The sequence below is a fragment of the Etheostoma cragini genome, chromosome 6 (genome assembly GCF_013103735.1).
Source record: "Etheostoma cragini isolate CJK2018 chromosome 6, CSU_Ecrag_1.0, whole genome shotgun sequence".
NCBI classification, from domain to species: domain Eukaryota; kingdom Metazoa; phylum Chordata; class Actinopteri; order Perciformes; family Percidae; genus Etheostoma; species Etheostoma cragini.
Window position 1 is genome coordinate 8,997,982 of NC_048412.1, and position 18,852 is coordinate 9,016,833.

The window sequence follows — 18,852 nt, forward strand, 5'->3', positions numbered from 1 at the left end:
TATTATGACGTTTTTCCACATACTATACTATGACTTTTTTAAACACTTTCTATGCCATGTCTTTTTTTGACATACTGTATTATGTCTTTGTTGACATACTATACTATGATAGTGATATGATTTTTTTAAACTATGACTTACACATCACTTTTATCAGCATACTATGGCATGACTTTTTTGACATACCATACAATGTCTTTTTTATCACTTTACTCAACATAGGACTTTTTTATCATTTTGACATCCTATACTATGACTTATTTATCACTGTTATACTGCTATACTATGACTTATTTATCACTTTTATACTGCTATACTATGACTTATTTATCACTTTTATACTGCTGTACTATGACTTATTTATCACTTTTATAAACATACTATGATGTTTTTTGACATACTATGGTGTGACGTTTTCATCACTTTTTTCGACATAGTATACTGTGACTTTTTTGACATACTTTTTTGACTACGACTTTTTTGACTACGACGAATTCATCACTTTTTTCAACACACTATACTATGACATTTTATCACTTTAACCACCATGTAACTTTTCTATCATTTTTTTTGACACACTATACTTTGACTTTTGTGTCACTTATGTCAACATATTATGCTATGACTTCTTTTGACTTACTATGCATGACTCTTTTGATGAGCTATAGTATGACTTTTTCATCACTTTTTTGACATACTTTACCAATGACGTTTTTATCAATTCAATCGACATGCTACAATATGACTTTTTGTCACTTTTTCAACCTGCCAAATTGTGACATTTTTCCACAAATGTCTGTGAATTTTTTTAATCACTTTTCTCAACATACTATATTATGACTTTTGTACATGCTATACTATTACTTTTTTGGACATACTATACTTTTACTTTTGAATCACTTTTTTGGACATAGTATGCTATGACTTCTTTTGGTTTACCATGCCATGATTTTTTCTTTACTTTTTTCGAGGTAGTATACTATGACTTTTTATCACTTTTGTCAACATGCTACTAAATTACTTTTTTATCTCTTTTTTCGACATGCCATAATAAAAATTAAAAAAACATGAGTTTTGTATCACTTTTTTTGAACACCATACTGTGACTTTTTATCACTTTTATCAACATGCTACACTAGGACATTTTTTCAACATGCTGTACAATTACTTTCTATTTATTTTTTTCTACATGCTATACTATTACTTTAATATCACTCTTTTCAACATGGTATACTATGACTTTCTAATCACTTTTTTCTACATGCTATACTAAAACTTTGTTATCACTATTTTCGACATACTGTACTATGACTTTTTAATCACTTTTTGACATACTATACTGTGACTTTTATTGACATACTATGTTATAACTTTTGTATCACTGTATTCGACATGCTACACTACGACTTCTTTATCACTTTTATTGACATGCTATACAATGACTTTTTTTTAATCACACTTTTCAACATAATATACCATGAGTCTTTTTGACATACTATACTACAACTGTTTTATCACTTTTTTTAACATACTACATTATGACTTTTTTATCACTTTATTCAACATGCTATATTAGGAATTTCTATCACTTTTTCGACATGCCACATCATGACATTTTTCTATATGCTATAAAAAAAAATTTTTATCATGGCTTTTGACATACTATAATGTGACTTTTTTATCACATTTTTGACATACTATACCATTACTTTTTTATCCCTTTTTTCAACATACTATGCTATGAGTTTTTTGGACATACCGTTCTTTAATACAACTTTTCTATCACTTTTTTTGACATACTACACTATGAGTTTTTATCACTATATTCGTCATGCTATACCACAACTTTTTATTACTTTATTCAACAGACCATTTTATGTCATATTTTGATATGCTACTATGACTAATTGACAAGTGAAACTATCCATCCATCCATCTTCATCCGCTTATCCAGTATCGGGTCGCGGGGGCAGCAGCTCCAGTAGAGGACCCCAAACTTCCCTTTCCCGAGCCACATCAACCAGCTCCGACTGGGGGATCCCGAGGCGTTACCAGGCCAGGTTGGAGATATAATATCTCCACCTAGTCCTGGGTCTTCCCCGAGGCCTCCAATTCTCTGCCTCAATTTTCTCACAAAGTGTAATGTTTACTGCACACATGAAACATTACAAAACAAATTGGCAGTACCAAACTGAATTTTTTGGCGCCTTTGGCACATTGTGCATCACCACAGGCCTGTAAACATAGAGGCTTCAATGAAGACAGGGGAGAGCATTGCAGCGCTTGGGAGTGGTTTAAAACCTATTTTATATAGTATATGTTTAAACTTACAAGCTGGCCCTTCATTTTTTTAGCACGTTTAAGTTACTTCTGCACAAAATTTTGAGAATATTACAGGAACAAAAACACTTTTTATTTAAATCATTCCTAAGATATGAACATGTTATGGCATTAGTTCGGAACATTCAACAAATTTGTCACTTTGATTCCTGTCTCAATGTACAACAGAATCACTGCCATAAACAACATTACATAAATACAGTATGAAGTGGATGAAACATTAGCGGGTCTGCGTATGGCTGGTTTGTTTCAAACTGCCGCATTAACATTCACTATGCAGTTCTCCTTGTGCTTGAATTAAGCAATGAGGTGAAGATGAAGGATTCTGTGACATTTTAGGAGTGTGATTTATTCTTTTTAGCATTCAGTTTTTTTTTGTGGTACTTTTGAGATTGACAGATTTAAATTCGAATTGTATTTGTGTATTTCCACATGTCAAATACACTTGTACATCAACAATGTCCACTTCTGTTTCGGCACTTGGACCTGGCTTTCAGTTCATTCAGTCAGTGTCTTTTGGTCTTTGATGGGGTCTGTACAGTGACTGCGTCTGATGTTGACAGCCATCACTCTCTAGCACCCCAGTCCGTAAGATCTTGTTCCACCAGCGCGCCCTGAAGCTCTGCAGACACACATTGGCCAGACCCTCCCCGTCCTGGTAGTCCTCCCTCATCTTCTCCGGGATAAGGTCCTCTGACACCACCTGGGAGATCAAACAGAGAGAAACTCAGTGTGTTAGTGTGTAAAAACTATCAACTGACTTTAACTTGGACCCAAACCAAGGCTAACCCTAACCTGCCTGAAACTAAGGCATGACACGGCATGTATAAACTATACACCAGGGGCGTGTCTTCACCTCAGTGAGAGCCTGCAGGGTGGTTTCTTTGGGATTCAGCCTCTGTAACACCTCATCTGTCATCTGGAGGGTGCTTTCAGTACGCTGCAGCACAAAGGAGGACTGCTGCTGTCGAAGGATTCTCAACAGGAGTCTGAGGGAGACAGAAGAGACATTCAGACACTATAATTCATGATTTAAAATCTTTATAAATACTCAGAGAAAATCTCTAATTTGAGCACATATCCAATTGTGGTATTCCAGAGTACCTTAGTACAAACTACATAACTAATGTTTTGCAGATTATCTGGACAACTGATTAAAATTAGTTATTTTAAAAGCTGTTTTTTAAACCTAAAAGCTCCTGTCCTTCAAGAGGTTTACACAACATCTGGGCCAGCTGCTCTTTCCAGTGGCTTTCAACTATTATAATATGTTATATAGCAAAATTGGCTGATATGTTGTGTGCTGTGTGTGTTATTATGTGTGTAAAGTATATGAGGCATAGGGATTACGATCGCTATGCTGTACCTGGTCCTAATGAAACAGGTGCACGCTTTCAGCCAGATTCTGTCCTCATCCAGCCCTGCTGCCTCTTCCTGTTGTTCCTCACTTTGTTCTTCTATCGATTCAAATCTCTGTGGGGAACACGGACCTAATAGAGGCAAATAGGACAGCTCACATCAGGCCATGAAGACACATCATTTTTTTCATCAAACAACAACTTGCAAAACAAAAAAGAGCAGGTGCATTTATTCATCAAACCATTTTTTCTGTACAACTGTCTCTTAAGAAAAGAAAGAGAACTCTATCCTACCGGTGGTTTTGTCACTCTCCAGCAGCTGCAGACACGTCTGTCCCAGGCTGTACCAGTGCCAGGGGTTGAAGGGCAGCATGCTACACAGCTGCTGCAGAGACGACATCTTTGATTGTACGTCTCCAAAATGCTGGTAGATGCTGACTTTGAGCAGCAGGAGGCTGATCAGGTGACAGGTGTTGGAGGCTTCTTTGCTCTGGAGAAACATCATCTTGACATTACAACAGTCTCTGGTGATTTTCTAAGCCCAAACTTTCAGACTGATTGGAGCCGGACCGATGTGAGCAGATAATATCGGCCGATATTAGGCATTTTCAACTATCGGTATCGGCATTTACAATGGCCGATAAATTAATATTTAAAAAATAAAAATAAAAACAGACAAAACAACCTTGAACCATGTTATGAGTGTGGGCGTTGCATAGTTTGTCCATCAGAGGGCTCTGTTGGCTTTGATTTGTTTTTGTGGTTTTGTTCAAAGGAATGTAAGTCTCATATCTTAAGTTTGTATTTTTATACATTTTATTTATCAGAATTTTAATATGTTGATGTACCTCTGTTATGTTGTGAAATAAAAATGTTTATTTTTAAACTGCATTATCATATTATTTTTCGTAATTATTTTAGTTAGGAGTGAGAACTCATAAATAACTACAAATAACTAATGTTAAGGAAATAAGTGTTTCTGGATATACATTTGCAGATATATCAGAATATCTGACTTTTAAATCACCAAATATTTGTATCAATATTGGCCTTAAAAATCCTTTATTGGTCGGGCTCTAATGTGGGATTTTCACAATGACAGCAGGCTGTTCAGTTACAGAAAGTAAAAGCAGGAAAAGCAGAAAAAGCTTGGAAGAGTTACCAGTAAGTCAGCCAAGTCCAGCGCCCTGTCTCTCTGTCCCAGTCTGGTGCAGCATCGGGCCATTCCCTCCAGCACATCTCTCCTGATAGTCAGGTTGTTGTCAGCAATCCAGTCCAGGCAGCTACTGTATGCATCCAAGGCTGTCTATACCCACCACACCATTCCCAACACAACATTACACACCTCATAGTGGACGATGGTCAATGCTAAGAATGAGCAATAAAAAACATTGGCACGTTATGACTCATAACGTGCCAATGTTTTTTATTGCTCATTCTTAGCACATACCATAACTTATGAGGCAAATGGTTTTTTTTGTCCCAAGCAGCTTGTGTTGGTACTATAACTGCACACGTACTTACACAACAAACTGATTGTTGTCCACATGACAGCTGTATTTAATAGTGTAGAAATTCAACCTGGTTTTATTTTATTCAAGAGTTTTGGTGTAATGTGGCAAAATGTTTTTCACAAGTCTTTTTCACGTTGTCTGACAATGTTGCTGTGTGACCTGTCTGAAAAAAGTCCTGTCACCAGTAACAAATATTCAAATACTGGCCCATGACAACAGTGCTGCATAATAGTTCCTATGGACAAACTGATAAAAGGTACATTTCTGAAGGACACTAAAGAGATTCCACTCATTTGTGTAACCAATTTCACTGGTATAATGTCAGCATAACTGATGAGCCACAATGGTCATTAACAAGCAGTTGAAATTCGGGATAATTGACCAAATTGACTATACCTGATGGTTTCCCCGTCTCACAGCCAAGTCACCTCTGAACTTGAAGACTTTCTGCTTCTCCAAAGGATCATCTGTGTCCAGAGCAGTGCTCTCACAGAACCACTGCAGAGACCAACAACAGGGGGGAAAGACGACAAGTTCAAAACACTGCATGCGCAATGCATTATTGACATGTACAGGGCCACAGATAGAATGTAAAGCAATATAAAAAAAAGTTGATTGTTCAAGAAAAAAAGAAAATGACACACCTGTCTGCTTAAAATGTATGCAAAACACCTTGTGTGTGTTACAAGGTATTTATAGTTTGGTTTATTTTATTTATTCTTCTTTTTCTCTTTTCACGTCCCATGTTGGATTAAATGTATGATTATTGTTTAGTTTTTTCTTCTTCCCTTTTATTTTGTCATGTGCGTATTAGCGGTGTGTGCAACTGTTCGTGCACGTTGATTAGCCTTAGCTTGCTTGCTAGCAGCTTTTTAGTTAGAGCTTTCCCCCCGGTCATAATGCCTTCAAGACAGGGCCACTTCATCCATGTCCAGCTTTATCGCTACACACAATCTGGTGCTGCATTTCCTTACCCGATGAAGTTTAGCTATGTTGAACAGACTCACCTCTGGTTCACACAGTTTGGCGTTATAAGAAGACAGAGCCACAGAGACTCGGTCTCTCGCCTCCAAAAACACCGAATCGTCAAACGTGCTTCCAAATATCTCCATCCGGTCCCAAAAATGCGATTAATTCCCCAGTTTCAATAGGTAACGTTACTCGTGTCAATAAAACAGCTAGCTGTAGCTCATGTTTGTTTACACCCTCACGGTAACACAGTCCTTCATTGTAAAGTGCTCAACTAATAACAGTGTCCGAGGTTTATAGTTCCGGGCAGAGAGGTTCCGGTGTTCTTGTGTTGTCATCGGGGGTTGTCGAGTCTAATAAAACATTGAATACCCGAAACGTTCTAAAATTAGAGATTTCAAATCATGTATCATCATTGATGAACATTGCAAAGAAATATATATTCATTATTTTGCTGTGTGGATGCAATTCTCGGCAGGGATGCAGAACTTGGCACAACACCGGCAGGAGACGAAAGCGGTCGCATGCAGCACACATCCACGAAAGAATGAATTGTTCAAATTCATCGGAACTTTTATTTTAAGTGACACTGACAGCCTAAAAACAAATAGTGTGAAAGGCAAGTTTGCATCTTCACAGTGCACTAAAAAAGTTAACTTATGACACTTTACTTGAAGGTATCTACACAAGAGAGACGTGACACTGGCATGAACACAGTCATGACAGTGTCATGACAATGACAATGACAGTCAGTCAAAATACATATTGAAGGCTGCAAATGTTTTATATCAACAAAGGTATATGCAAATATATGTGGCCACATAAAATGTAGGCCTATGGAATGTAAATAACAATGCAATAGTGTTTTCAAAATGTCTGTATATTTTAAGGCATCTAAAAAGATTTATTCCACCAAGATCTATTTTCAGGATCTATTTTTTCTTAATGTTCTTACATATTATAACAACATTATTTATCTATCATATAATCATTATATTACTGTATCATAAATTAAAATTCCAAACATCTACAAAGTGAGCGCATGCATGGCCTAAAATAAACAGTATATATATATAAATAGTTATATATATATATATATATATATATATATATATATATATATATATATATATATATATATATATATATATATATATATAACTGTTTTGTTGTAAGCCAGGCACCACTAAATTCCTAATCTATTGTGATCTAAGGAGTTCTGCTCTATAATATTACAGCATTGTGAAACTAAACCCAGAATGTAGATGCCTAGATCCTTCAGAAAAACATTCTGAGCCATCTTTAGAAAATCTAATAAATCTCTAATTTTCCAAAGTTATTGATAATGCATATACACACAATTCAAATGTCTAAAATGATGTAAAAAATGCACAGTTAGCACAGTACACAGTCCAAACGGACTGGGGGAAAAGAAAGATAAACAAAAGGGAGAACACATGCAAACAGGCCCTTTGTCTGGCTTGTAACACCTAGAAACGCCCCTGTTGTAAGCCCTGTTTACACTTCAAGTGAAAGGTGAGAGTGGAGATGCTCTCGGCTATATTCTATCACTTATATGTGGAAAGCTGCTGCTGTGGGCCTAAAACCCATCACCTAAAGCACATCAGAGGAGAATTGTCCCCACTGACAATTGATTTAAAAAAAAGGGACTGAGAGGCTACTTTGCACAAATGAAATTAAACGTCTCGTTGTCAGGCTTGCTGTGCCAGAAATGGTCCTCTTGTTTTTCCATGGCAACACTCATGTCACACTCTTCTTTGGGACTATTTGGAGCCCAGCGATTGAATTCTAAGCGCTGATCATCGACCCAGAACCAGAAGTTGAGGGTGCAGGTGTAGCGAAGGCCCAGCCACACAAAAGGAGTGTCAGCCTTCTGGGCCTCCAAATCAGCCCAGTACTGCGTCTCTTCATCAACAATGGAAGCCAGGTCCATGTCTCTGTCCCTGCAGTAGTACAGGGCATCCTCCCACCTCATCTTCTCTTTGACCAGCTCAAAGGGTGATTCTAGAGGGGAGAAACATCAGGGAGTCATTTACTTTAGAAAGAACTGTGTCTTCTATACTGGCTCTTATTCTCTTTTCACTTGAACGCTTACTGTTCTTTCATTTTGGAATGTAAAACAGGGCAAATTAGAGAAAATTATGGTATGAAATTGGAAGATTTACCAGAAACTGAACATCTGCGAGAAAGACAGATGCAGGTGCAACACAAAAATGAGCCCATGTGATGAATTTATAAATTGAAGCATAGACTATAGATTTCACGAGAGACTCGAGGATTGAAATAATTACATCATACCTCAGAATACAACATGCATCAAACCTTGAGCCCTGTGCTCATCACTTTACTTGAAAAATAATAGAGAAAAATACTTTATATATCAGATATTTCTCAATTTCCAGTGTGATCATCTCCAAAAGCTGCTGTAAATTATCACCAGACCACAAAATATTTGATTCATCAGCACATAGAATACATTTTAGTTTATTTAATACTTTGCATATGTTGTTAATGTAAATTATGAAAAGCTTTGGTCCTTTTTGCTTAGCCTGCTGTTTGTCATGATGCTATCTGTTCTTTAACCTTTATGCACATTCCAGGAAAGGGTTACCTCATCTCAAAGCAACTCACTTTGAGGAGAACTTTTATTGCAGCTTACCTTTTATTGTGCCGAAGACCACCACTTCACACAGAATTAAATTCTTGACTTGATCCGGTAAGAACACCGTGATGTACCGCCCAGGCACTGTTGTATTAAATACATAGTAGTTGAAAGCCTCTGTTGTGAAGTTTTGGATGGTTTTCTGCCTGGGAGAGAGAACAAGATGAACATACAGTAAGAGGGGGAAAAAGATGAAATAAAACTAGGTAACACAAAGGTATTACAATGGGTTGTCAGTGCCGTTCTTCTGACGAGAGAATCCAATGCGGATCTGAGCACCGCTCATATCAGTATTATGTTGTTTAGAGTTGTAGATAGTGATGTTACAAATTCCGTAGACATCAAGCAGGTCAATTCTCCACCAGGAGTTGTTATTGTCCTGTGTGTGAGCACATTGGCTCAGATTCCCATCAATAGCTCTGTCAGCGGTAAAGTCCTGATAGTTTGTTGACTGAGATGTTGTTCCATTAAGTCCTCTGTCTTTTATTTGGCAGTGAGCTGCAAATGAAAAGAGAAAAAAATATCAAAAATTCACTTCAAAATATTGGCCCTTACGTATTTGGCGAGGAAATAAGTTTGTACTTTTCTTTTTCTTTTTTACATAACTCGAGAGAAATGAAACTGAGGTGTTAAAATGCATTTAGTCCTACCGCTTTGTGCACTTCCTGTGAAATGTGAAACACCAGAGAATTAAAAAAGAATTCCTGTTCCCCATTTATAAAATATGGCATACAAGTAAATTCCTCTCTTCAAGTTGTGTGCTTCATTCAGGTGTGTAGAACAATTTACAGTAAAACACGGGGAACTACTTCATCACTTTATCCATGATTCACATTTTTTTGGACATCTCATTTGATGTGCCAGTTATTCAAAGTCACTGACATGGATGTGAATAAAGCGAGCTACTTACCAATCAGAGAAACGATCAATAGAGTCCACAGCATCTTTACTGTGGAGGAGAAAACATTTCAGTGGACCAAGTGACAAACAGACATTCAAGTAAGAAATAAAGCTTTCAATTTCCTTTAAATTGAGCAATTGTCTCTACATCTAAGAAAATACTTTGTAAGGACTCTTCAACAGAGATGGCAAAAGTACTTACTTCCCATACTCAAGTAGAAGTACAGATACTTGTGTTAAAAAATACTCTGGTCAAAAGTAGAAGTACTGATTTAACTTATTTACTCAAGTAAAAGTAAGGAAGTACAGGCTTGGAAATTTACTTAAAGTATAAAAGTAAAAGTATTCTTGCGAATGACAACCAGTTTGTAGGGTGCAAGCTGAGAAACTTCAGTGGACTCTTCATATCCCATTGCCTACATTGTAAATGGATGTCTGCCAATAGGTCTAACACATCCCATGTATGATTATTGGGACATAGACTGGGACTCCAGCTTAATAAGAGTCTGACTGAGTGACCAGAGTAAATTCAGTTGTGATTCGGTGAGACTTAACAGATCCAGTTTCTCTTTTTTAATCTTCCCCTTAACATTTAAAGGAATCAACATGTATGTGTATGTGCTCAAATTTAGCTTCTGGAAAGAAAATTAAGGATAAAATATGAATTAGTAAACACACATTAATTAAGAAGTTAAAGCAACAGTACAAACATGGGTATGGGCAGCTCTGCTATGGCTGTGTGTGTGCGTGTGTGCGCGTGTGTGGGTGTGTGTGTCAGTTTTTCTGCAAAGAAAAACGTGCGTGTGTGCGTGCGTGGTTCTGCAAAGAAATAAATATACATTGTAAAGACTACCATACACAATGTATAGTAATATATATGCTACCAAATAATAACAATAAACCCAGTAGTAACTACTTCAGAATGTAAATAATAAATCTAAAATACAAACGTGAGCAAGGGCGTTCAACAATCGCCAATATGAATCAACAGCCAGGTGCAACCTCGCTAACAGGAGAAGAACACAAAACTAAAGTATTGAGACCATTTTTAAAAATGTAAGGAGTAGAAAATACTGATATTTGTGTTAAAATGTAAAGAGTATGAGTAAAAAGTTGCCGCAAAAATAAATAGTAAAGTAAAAATATCTGAAATATCTACTACAGTAAAGTGTAGTTTGTTACTTCCCATCTCTGCTCTTTAACATTACAAAAATGGAGAAAAAACACTTTGTGTTGTACTAACCTTACCCACCTTGTCAGATTGTATCTCTCCACAATGATGGTACAGCTGTATTTATACTCACAGTTTCTCCTTTCCTTGACACTAACACACTAATACACTAACCCCAACCAACGGTGTCTCTCCTGGTTGTCCCTCAGTGTCCAGCTATGTGCCTAGTCAAAGCACCTCCAGCAAATATTTATACATGTCAACTTATGAGGACTGCACATACAGTCAGTGTTCCAACACATGTAAAACGACTCATATTATTTGCATTTGCTTCAACAGAGAAGCTTTGAGTTTGAAACAAATATATACAAATCTATTCCCACTGTTTCCATGTAAAGTTTGCCACAAAAAAAATGTCACCAGCTACATGTTACATTTCAACAGACTTTTGATGGACTCTAAGAACATAAGAATAGTAACAATTTCTACTGGCACTGAATAACTGATGTTTAACTTAAAACACTGGTAATACTATCAACTGTGATGATAATGAAATGACTAATAAGTAGCTACAGTGATTAGAAGTAACCAATGGCGACTGACCCTAAGGTTGTAGTTTTAATGGGACTCTATGCAGTTGTTTGTTCTCGTCATCTGTACTTAGTCCAGACGCCTTCATTTCACATTTGTTCAAAGCAAAACATGCAAACTGTTGCTCACAAGTGCCCATGTTTTGATGGAATTTATTATAATCTTTATTGGGTTTTGTCCTCAAACAAGTAAAAAAAATATCTATTTTAAATCAAGGTAGAAATCAAGCCTCAATAAAAACTGGGGTTTTCAATTAATATTGCACAAATCGTGTGCCTCACATTTGGTAGCTACAAGCTGATGTTTAAAGGGACTGCAAAAGGAATTGTTCTAAAGGAAGCCTCCAGAGGCAAACGCACATAAGTATATCATCATCATGTTTAATCAAAGTTTATGAAAGATACTGTTTTTAACACATTTCAGATGTACAGGCAGAGTGTAGGAATAACTTACAAATGGAAATGTCAGTTCTGTGGACACAGAATAACACCAATGAATCCTGTTTTGTTTTAGGTAATCATCATCAACAACAACATCTTTGCCAACATTACCTGCAAAAAAATAAAATCAACTCTAGTAAGTCAGTTTAATGCCCAGAATCCCTTCTTGTCGCCAATCAGGTGTTCTAGGTAAGTCTTGTTTAAGGCATATCAGTTCAAGGTGGATTCTCAAGTGGAAGTCTTAGATCCCTCCCAAAAACCAACTGCTAACATTAGTTAACCAAAACCTTTAATTTTAGTAAACTGTGTACACAAACAATGTTCTCAATGCTCGAGTTTATGAGTAGAGACCCTGGTGATGCTTGGAGCAAAGCTTCATGTTGTGTCGAGCCTCTTAGTGTTTTAAAAACACTATCATAGTAGCACCTCTAGCACTCCCATTCAAAAGGCCATTTGACAAAAAAACTATAAATCTTAAAAGTGGCGCTTCTGCCCTAGTTATGCTTTTAAACAAAAGTTTGACTTGGGTACATCTACCAAAAGACCCTAGGTGGCATTCTGGCAAGTTACACTTTAAAGTCAGGAGTGACAGTTTAAAACAAGTAAATACTTGTCGTCTTTAACATAATCATAATAATTCATACTGTATTAATCTCGCAAGGGAAACTACAATGTTTTTACTCTGTTTTTAGAATCCACATTGTACAGAGGCCTGAAATACACACACAGGCTCAGTAAAGCTACATGCACTAATGCACTGATGTCTGAGTGAGGGGGATGTAGCTGTCAATGGACAGGCGCCCCGAGCAGCGGGGGGTTCAGGGCCTTGTTCAAGAGCACCGTGGCAGTGTCCAGGAGGTGAACTGGCATCTTTCCAGCAACCAGTCCACCACCGTACTTAGGTCCGTATGGGGACTTGAACCGGGGACCCCCCGGCTGACAACCGTACAGTATACAGTTAGATCATTGTATTCTTCCTACAGTATCTGTGTCTACGGAACCAACTGTAACTTAACACAGGAGCTGAGAGATCACTGTCATCATTTGGTAAAACTGGTCAGGAAATACAAGTTGTGTTGAAGCAGGAACATAAAGTAAACAGTTAAAAGGAAAGCAAACTCTTTAGAAGCAATAATTTGGGGTAATAACTGTCAACAGATAAACATTTGAGCAGAAAAAACAAAAGGGGAAGTGTACACTGTAATGGAGTTTAAAAAAAAAACATTTATACATACAGTATATTACAATACTAACAAGGTTTAGTTTTTTTTGCCATAAAAAGCTGGCTGCTGTATAGTGAAAACATTTGAATCTCTGATTGCTGTAAGAAACATTCAACCAACTATCTGTCTAAATACAGAAAACAAGGAAGGACTACAGCAGGCGTATAGCGATGGATACAGATATGACATGTGCACAATAGGACATCAGGTAAAATACTCCGATCACAATGTGGTTAGCTCTACTGCACAAGGTTAACTGGGATACATGATGACTGTTGGATGTAAAATCACAACTCACGGAGTAGACACGCCACCTCAGCGACCTGGGAAAACTAATTAGATACATGATTCATATTTAAAATAGAAGGTTTATTATTTAAAACAGTAGTTTTCTTAGGCAGTTATATTGCAGCAGAGCCAGGCTGCTTCTGTTTCTACCTGTTGTCTAATGGACATGACGTCAATAAAGGGGTACCCAAGCGTAAGTACTGCCTTTGGGGGACTCACACAAGAGACAGATAAAAAAGAAAATTGTCAAAATGTGTACAGCAGAGGCTGAATTATCTAGATTTTTAGTCTCTATAACGGGTCAAGTTCCAAAAACACAGGATTCTACATTTCCTATAATGCAACAGATTGTGTCTTTTATTAGATTCTCCTTACTTTCTAAAAACTCACATTTTACATCTACAATTTAAAGTGCAGGTTCACTGTTAAAATTAGTTTTTCAAATCTGAGATTACCCTAATGACATCACTATAAAAGCCCAGTCCAGAGTCACAGAATAACTTTTTTCCAATGTGTTTTGCATAGGCAGAGTAAAACTTCTCATGACGAGTGAACTTCATGTGTAAAATCTGTGGAGTGGCCTTTGAAGCAACTGTTGTAATTTGAAATTAGTTTTCTGTTACATTGAATGTAGCTTCATAAAGAAAGCAATGACTCTAGATTCTTAAATCTGAAAAAATGATTAGCAAGCATAAAAACAAATCCCAGTGCTACCAGTCAACATGACATCATGTAAACATACACGCTGACTTTCTTGAGCCAAGTGGCGTGTTATCTGTACGCATTTTGAGCTATCCGCGTGTATGTCCATGCTGTAAACAGCAAGCGTAAACATACACGCTACTTGCTGTGGTATCGCGGGAAGAAAGCAACAGTTGAGTTAAGGAAACAGGACACGTGGACACGATCCCCGCTCTCCCGGGTGAAAGTCCTATGTTTTACCCATCCGCCACACTGACTAACCTCCCTCACGCTCCCACATACGCCATTTCATGAGATCAGTCGACTTGTTCAACTGAGTGCTTGTCTTTTCTATTGAGTTTTGATTCTATATTCTTTGAAACCAAAGTAGCAAAAAGCTGATTCTATTTCAAAAACACTACTCACATGTACATATTGTTTGATTCTGTGTCATTAACAAGCAATCCATTCATGTCTGGAAAGAGCTGTAAAGACAGAGTTTTCATAGAAAGAAACATATAAAACCATTCAAAACAGACTGACTATAGTAAAGACTTAAGAGCATGCTGTAAAAGACTGGGCTGGATACCCGGGGGCAGGATGAAGCCTAATCTCTGGACTAAAACAAGCTAGTTTGTAGCATGTTCAAATTAGTAGTTTAAGAAATATGTATCACCAATTGGGCACAAAATGGCTGCCGTTCAATAACTGAAATTGTTGTGGTTGTGGTGAGCAAATGAAAAAAATATGTCAATTTCTTTTAAGAGAAAAAAGGTTCAAGAATGAAAAGTAGCTAATAAAAAAATCTCCCAGATCAGGCTTTCACTGTGCCAAGTACACCAACCCAAATATTATATGTACAAAATGAGCAGTTGTTCGTCTTGGTTATTGCATGCGTTATTAGACAAAAGGTATACATTTTGAATGTTTTATTTTTTCATGGCCAAGTACTCGTCACATTACAACAAAAGGGTTTAAGGTTTCAGCTCCCCTTTGGTTGCTATAAACCAGCTATTGTAGCTAGCTTATGGCTAGCAGACAATATTGTTTAAAATCCTTTTTGGACAGCTAAAGGTGCCAATATGCAGTGTGACAAGTGCTTGGTTAAAACATACAATACACTTTGGAACACCAAGGGATCCATTTAAGGATTTACAACCAAAGTTTATAATCTAAACAGAGTTTCTAGGCATCTTTTAGCATCAGCAGAGCTCGGTCATGCATCACAACTTAGTTTGAACAGTCCTTCCGTCAAAATCAGCCAACAGTGTGTGATTTCCAAAAGCATTCACAAATTCTCTGACATCCTCTTCTGTCGAGAGTTGGTGAAATTCAGTTCAAACAAGCATACGAGCCATGTAGGCACATAGGTTTATCTGCAAAGCTTCATCAGTCTCTCCCCTTTTTGTGATGAATTGTGACAGAGACAGTTTTCAGTCTACTGTCCTGTCAATGTAAAGCGTGGGAACAGTGAGAAAGAGGAGCGTTATTTGGTAGACTTTAGGAGAATGCTGTGCTGTTTCCTCAGGCATTGCAGCAATTTTAAACAATTTCAGTCATTTGAAGATGTCCCTTTAGCCCTGTCTGTCAGTCTCTCTGTGTGTCGGTCTGTGTTGTAGACAATTGAAAGAGACAGAACCAACAGGACACTGCTAACATTTACAGAAACATGTCTTGAGTCTAGGCATTCATTTTTTAAAAGTTGACAGGAGGAAAGGGGTAAAGAGGCAGACAGCAGGAATGTGGGAGCAGAGAAAGAAAAGATAGAAGACAATTTCCCATTGGTTTAAGCAACAGTACAAAACATAACAACAAATATAACATGTGTGCATTTCCAAAAAGGACAAAAGCTTAAAAATGGGGCTCTTGTGCAATTGAGCATAAAAAAAGCGGTGGGTGATTGTTCTACTAGGGTTTTGAACCTTACAATAAACATCCAACTATGAAACACATGATTAAAAAAGTGGATACATTGATTTCTCCTCCTGAAAACACACAGAGGATAAAAAAGGCAAAATACTGGTTCAGCTTGTATTCATACAAAACAGATTTGGTCTCTCAGAGCCATTTCATGGTATAATAAGAGATTAAGGTGCCAAATCAGGATTTAGTCCACTATGTATACAAGTGGACAAAGTGCATTTTTAAAAGTTTAGATTAGGTGCTTCACGTTTGTCTCTTCAGTGCAGACTGATTACAAATTATTATTTGAAATACCGTTTAACAGTCTTTTTTTAAAGAATGGGTCAAGAAGACCCAGATGTATTCACAAGTTGATTTGGGGTTGATAAATTGTGTGTGGACTTACATTTTCTGGAGATGCAGCTGGTGCCTGCATATACATGTTTTGGGTAAAACTCCCCCATCTTAAAATTCTGTCCATCCCTTTAACCCATCAGAAATGTAAATTCTAATGAAGCACTGCAGCAAAACATTTCAGTTACTATTATTACTTCAGTGGACCTAGATGTGTGCCTCACAGCGGCCATTAGTTGGTTCACAAATGTTGCATCGGCCTCGAACGGCTCACCGCCCCGGAGACAACACATTCATCTTTGGGACAGTGCCATGCTGTCTGAATCAGCCTTTAAAAAGGTCACAGTAGCACAGGGTGTGTTCTATCAAAAGTGGAAAAATGTGTTTAAAATTCTACATTTTAAGAATTTAACATTAACAGTACATACTGAACACATACTGTGGCATTTTTTTCTCCATCAGATCTGTGTGTGTTCAGTTAAAAATCTATAATACTAATGAAACAACAAGCTGCTGTAAAGGGAAGACTTGGGTTTAAAACCATCGTGGCAATGGCATTCATTCGGCAGTAAGGGACTTTCTCATATATTTTTAGGCTTTTACCTGTAAGAGATAAAAATGGCAGACTTTCAGAGTTAATATCAATCCACGTTGGCTCAAATAATCTGCTGATTGTCCAGTCCTTGCAATGATCTTCTTTAAAAATATGAACTGTGACATGGGAAATTCAACTGGTTCCACAGATGCATGTTCGTTTCATTGGGGACATTGCTCAGCAGTGACATCTAGCTGTCATACGTTTTTAAGCACCTTTGTTTTTGTTCTGTGTGCGCTGTTAGTTTGTGTGTAAGTTTGCTGTGAAGATTGAACGGATTTCAAGTTCCTTCTCAAGGATATGCAGCACACACGTGTTCATTTGAGCAGACAAGGATTGCTAATTTCACAAAGTCATGGTTGACATTAGAATCTCTACTTTACAACAGTCTGTATGCATCCATTGAAATTGATATGGGTAACTATTTCATTTCAACAGTTTTCTTCTTCGGCTTGAAGACTGCACTTGATGATCAAATTTTGCTGTGCCAGTTTGCTAAAAACTCCTTCTTCACCATGATTCGTGTCTAAACTGTTACACATGACTTACAGTTAATAACGTAAGCATCGAGAGACTGAGCTAAAGCTAATTGTCCGTCTGGTAGTTTCATGTAGACATGATGTCAGAAATAGTTTAAAAATACAGTAAATTAATGTTGAGTACATTCGCTAATCAGTGGCAAAAAGACTTGGTTTAGCTAACTGTCATCCATTGATCATAAAAGTGTATTTCTCTCGTAACATTCTGTGTGGTTTCACCGTGCTTTCCACAATCATTAGTCTTCCGAGACGGACAAGGATTTCCTGACGCTACGCGACGGCTCCCAAACCTCACTGTCGTCTGTATCATCGGCGTCGTCGTCCTCGTCTCCTTCATCATCATCATCATCCTCGTCTCCCACCCCCGTGCCAGGCTGCTCCGCGGTGACGGTCAACGCCCCTCCCTGCGTCTCTCCTCCCTCACCTGCTTTGTCGCCGTCTGTCCTTCCTGCCGCCGCCTCCAGGAAGGGATCCGAGCCTGTCTCCAAGCGTCGCTGGACCTCGGCGAACCACTCCCTCACCTTTTGACGAAAGAGAGGAACGCGTTAATAGTGTGATGAAAGCAGGGCCGTAACTACCATTTAGGACACCACTGCAGCATTAACAAAGTGAGTTCTTTCACAGTTTTGATCTTGAGGCTTTGGTCGATCAAACTTTCTGGAGTGGAAGAACCTTTTAGTGACTGTTAACTGGTAGCTTTAAATGACAGGAAGATGAGTTAGATAGAGCTGCGCAATACTATTGGTGCTTTCACAAAATATTTACACAATGAGATTTTTGACAAATACTCATCAGTAGCGTGGATAGAATGATTAAGTGGGTAAAGGAAAATAATTAATGGTCTGGTAGATTCAGAAAATGACTTCACTTTACTGTTGTGCAGCTTTTAAAAACAGGACAAAAAACAACACTTATGCCATATTACGATGTAATGATATGCAAAAATCTATATAATCGACATATTGCCCAGCCCGATGTTAGCGTTCTACAAATTCAATTTTATTCAGTTTATTTAAGAAGGGGACAGTGCTAATTAATAAAATGGATGGGTTAAAAAAGACACATACCACACTTTATTTTTACTAGGTTTGCACGATATGAGGAAAATATGCGCAATGCGATAACGATTTGAATATCGCAATAACAATATTACTTGCAATAAATAAATAAAATGTACTCAAAATTTAAATGTACTCAGATCTGCATTTTGGCAGCTTTCATTCTGCTAAAATACAAACCCGATTCCAAAAAAGTTGGGACACTGTACAAATTGTGAGTAAAAAAGGAATGGAATAATTTAGAAA

General features: G+C 37.5%; 3 protein-coding genes across 4 annotated transcripts in view; all 3 read right to left on the reverse strand.

Moving 5' to 3' along the window:
• Positions 1–2,267: 2,267 nt before the first annotated feature.
• zgc:101716 (uncharacterized protein LOC492784 homolog) lies at positions 2,268–6,482 on the reverse strand. The gene is made up of 7 exons (XM_034874010.1): positions 6,220–6,482; positions 5,609–5,710; positions 4,861–5,004; positions 3,993–4,188; positions 3,707–3,830; positions 3,197–3,329; positions 2,268–3,043 (listed from the first exon to the last, which is right to left on the reverse strand). The coding sequence occupies exons 1-7, from the start codon at positions 6,322–6,324 to the stop codon at positions 2,843–2,845; spliced, it is 1,005 nt and encodes a 334-aa protein (XP_034729901.1). The 5' UTR covers positions 6,325–6,482; the 3' UTR covers positions 2,268–2,842.
• An 873-nt stretch (positions 6,483–7,355) lies between these two features.
• On the reverse strand, positions 7,356–9,341 carry LOC117946133 (macrophage mannose receptor 1-like). The gene is made up of 3 exons (XM_034874012.1): positions 9,089–9,341; positions 8,862–9,010; positions 7,356–8,206 (listed from the first exon to the last, which is right to left on the reverse strand). The coding sequence occupies exons 1-3, from the start codon at positions 9,148–9,150 to the stop codon at positions 7,860–7,862; spliced, it is 558 nt and encodes a 185-aa protein (XP_034729903.1). The 5' UTR covers positions 9,151–9,341; the 3' UTR covers positions 7,356–7,859.
• A 2,336-nt stretch (positions 9,342–11,677) lies between these two features.
• LOC117946131 (zinc fingers and homeoboxes protein 1-like) overlaps positions 11,678–18,852 on the reverse strand; it is a 16,051-nt gene continuing 8,876 nt past the window's right edge. The window contains exon 8 of one of the 2 annotated variants that reach the window (XM_034874008.1): positions 11,678–18,069. In XM_034874008.1, the coding sequence (XP_034729899.1) occupies positions 17,785–18,069 (285 nt within the window). In that variant the 3' untranslated portion in view covers positions 11,678–17,784. The remainder of the gene's footprint in view (positions 18,070–18,852) is intronic. The other variant, XM_034874009.1, reaches the window with a different exon arrangement.

Excerpts from the sequence above, each read along its gene's own strand:
- zgc:101716 (XM_034874010.1), bottom strand. The coding sequence starts at position 6,324 with ATGGAGATATTTGGAAGCACGTTTGACGATTCGGTGTTTTTGGAGGCG. Across the intron at positions 3,831-3,992 it reads GGAGAGTGACAAAACCACCG|GTCCGTGTTCCCCACAGAGA; the intron begins GTAGGATAGAGT and ends TGCCTCTATTAG. Across the intron at positions 3,044-3,196 it reads CCCTGCAGGCTCTCACTGAG|GTGGTGTCAGAGGACCTTAT; the intron begins GTGAAGACACGC and ends TTGATCTCCCAG.
- LOC117946133 (XM_034874012.1), bottom strand. The coding sequence starts at position 9,150 with ATGAGCGGTGCTCAGATCCGCATTGGATTCTCTCGTCAGAAGAACGGC. Across the intron at positions 9,011-9,088 it reads AACGGCACTGACAACCCATT|GCAGAAAACCATCCAAAACT; the intron begins GTAATACCTTTG and ends TCTCTCTCCCAG. Across the intron at positions 8,207-8,861 it reads GGTCTTCGGCACAATAAAAG|AATCACCCTTTGAGCTGGTC; the intron begins GTAAGCTGCAAT and ends TCTCCCCTCTAG.